Source organism: Hypomesus transpacificus, chromosome 17, assembly GCF_021917145.1.
Source record: "Hypomesus transpacificus isolate Combined female chromosome 17, fHypTra1, whole genome shotgun sequence".
Taxonomy (NCBI): Eukaryota; Metazoa; Chordata; class Actinopteri; order Osmeriformes; family Osmeridae; genus Hypomesus; species Hypomesus transpacificus.
This window is the reverse complement of record NC_061076.1, coordinates 1,338,848-1,340,876: the sequence shown is the minus strand read 5'-3', so window position 1 is coordinate 1,340,876 and position 2,029 is coordinate 1,338,848. Positions and strand designations below refer to the sequence as shown.

The following is a 2,029-nucleotide window of genomic DNA, read 5'->3' as shown; positions in this document are numbered from 1 at the left end:
CAGTAAACCAGAGATGCTTATCAGAGGCCAGCTCTGGCTGGATTAGGGCTCTCTGGGGAGGTGATGGCGGAGGTGGCGTCCGCCGGGACACTTTGTTAATGTCTTCCTCTATTAAACCTAAGAAGTGTCATAAACTGGACAATATCGATGCGCTGCTGCACGCCCTTAAAATCAGCCTCGCGATCGACAACCAGTGTGCGTTTCCATATCACTCTCGTGTAAACTTTGAAATCCGATAAAATCTAACGTCGATTCCAGGGCTTTTGGCTCTTGGAAATGATTGACAGTGCGGCGAAGCGTGCAGCAGCAAAGCGTCAACCTGTTTGAAAGAAATGCTCTCCCAGCATTTCGTGCAGTATCCTAAATGTTTCTTATGGTATGTCACGTGTAACACTTTGTGATCCACTGTAGTGTCTGACTTAGGAAAGCACATATCCTACACATGCATGCTTTGTCACCATCATGAGTCACTACCGTCCTGGAGAATTAAAGGTTTAGTTAATCATAAACAGAATAATCATGAACGTACCTGCCCGCGAGCAACACACCTTAGCCCTCCGTGCCTCTATGAAAGAAGCGCTTCTCCCTTGGTCAGTATTTGCATGGCACCTTTTGTGAAGTGAGCATTTGATTACAAACTCATCAAAGTGCTTGTGTTGCGGATTCAAACGGCTACAACCCTGTGAGTGTATTGCCTACGTCAGATGGACTTTTCCTTTTCAACTAATAACCAAGTTTTCATTTAGTTTTACCCAGTGTGCGAATTAGACAATCGGGGGGGTCAACTTCTTCTCCAGGGCTTTTATTGACCCCCCCCCCCCCCCCCCCCCCCCCCCCCCCCCGACCTGTTGTTGTTACCTCTTTTTTGGGGGGGAGGGGGTTCAAGTCTTAATTGGGGGGGTCAGACCACCCCAAACCCCCCCCCCCCCCCCCCCGTAATTTGCACCCTCGTTTTACCTGTCAAAGTGTACTGTTTAAATAACCATACCGTTTATGTTTAAAGTGCACTGACACAACATCAAGCAATTAACCAAAACACTGAACAGTAGTTTACTCACAAATATCTGTTCTCCCCTTTGGTCTGCTGGTGTAATGCAACAGAGAAACCGAACAGGCTATCGGGGTTTTTTCCATGCTTGATCACCGGGAAACGTAAGTCCAGGTTGAAGCATCTCACCAGCTCGGCAGTGCACGAGACGACGAGCAACAGGAGGAATATGTCTTGGGAGGGAAGACATGACAGACAGACAGCCATGAGAAACACCTGAAAAAAGCCGTTTAGCAGTTTCTTTTTCTTTGAGACCCGATATCTGATATAGGGACAAGTTTGAATCTTCAACTGCGACTTTCTAGCACGCCATCAACAATGAACTCTTAAATCGCTACCCGCTAGCCTCTCTCTTAGCTCGCGCCTCTCTCTCTCTCTCTTTCTCTCTCTCTCCCCCCCCCCCCCCCCCCCCCCCCCCCCCCCCCCCTCTCTCTCTCTCTTTCTCTCTCTCTGATGTTTTTCAGTTCTCTTACAGCAACAGCCTCTCAGTGAACAGCTTCAAACGTGCCCGGTCTACACATTAGTCATTCTTCCGGGGTGTAGCGGGGTCGGTTGGTCATAAATGAAATCACCAGGCGGATTGCTGCCCGACATCAAACGCGCGCGGGCACCTTGTCAGTGAGAGCACCAGACGATAATGACAGTCTCGCATTGTGCGCGCCCGTCTCGCTACCCCTGTGCCGCGCGTGTAGTAGCCTATTGTGTGAGTGCATGCGTGTGTTTGTGTTCGTTTGTGTTCCAGAAAGAAAAGGATAGTCTGGTCTACAATGATAAAGAGGAACAACATTCATGGCGAGGTAAAAAGTAAACACGCACTTTGGCCCTAGTGTCGAGAGAATGCTGAAAAGTCGTTATAGGATCGGTCTACAGACTGGGGCTACAATACGTGTTTTAGCACTAAGATAACAAACACGTGCACACGTTCTTTTTCTAGTTTGATTTAATCGTCTTATCATCAAAGTATGTTCACTATCAAAACAT

The 2,029-nt window shown here is 48.2% G+C and overlaps 1 protein-coding gene across 2 annotated transcripts in view; it reads right to left on the bottom strand.

Moving 5' to 3' along the window:
• The window catches only part of LOC124479538 (integrin alpha-3-like), a 15,694-nt gene extending 14,246 nt beyond the window's left edge, over positions 1 to 1,448 (bottom strand). Inside the window, exon 1 of one of the 2 annotated variants that reach the window (XM_047038310.1) lies at positions 1,059 to 1,448. In XM_047038310.1, the coding sequence (XP_046894266.1) occupies positions 1,059 to 1,255 (197 nt within the window). In that variant the 5' untranslated portion in view covers positions 1,256 to 1,448. Of the gene's footprint in view, positions 1 to 529; positions 799 to 1,058 lie in introns of those variants that run through there. The other variant, XM_047038311.1, reaches the window with a different exon arrangement.
• Positions 1,449 to 2,029: the final 581 nt, after the last annotated feature.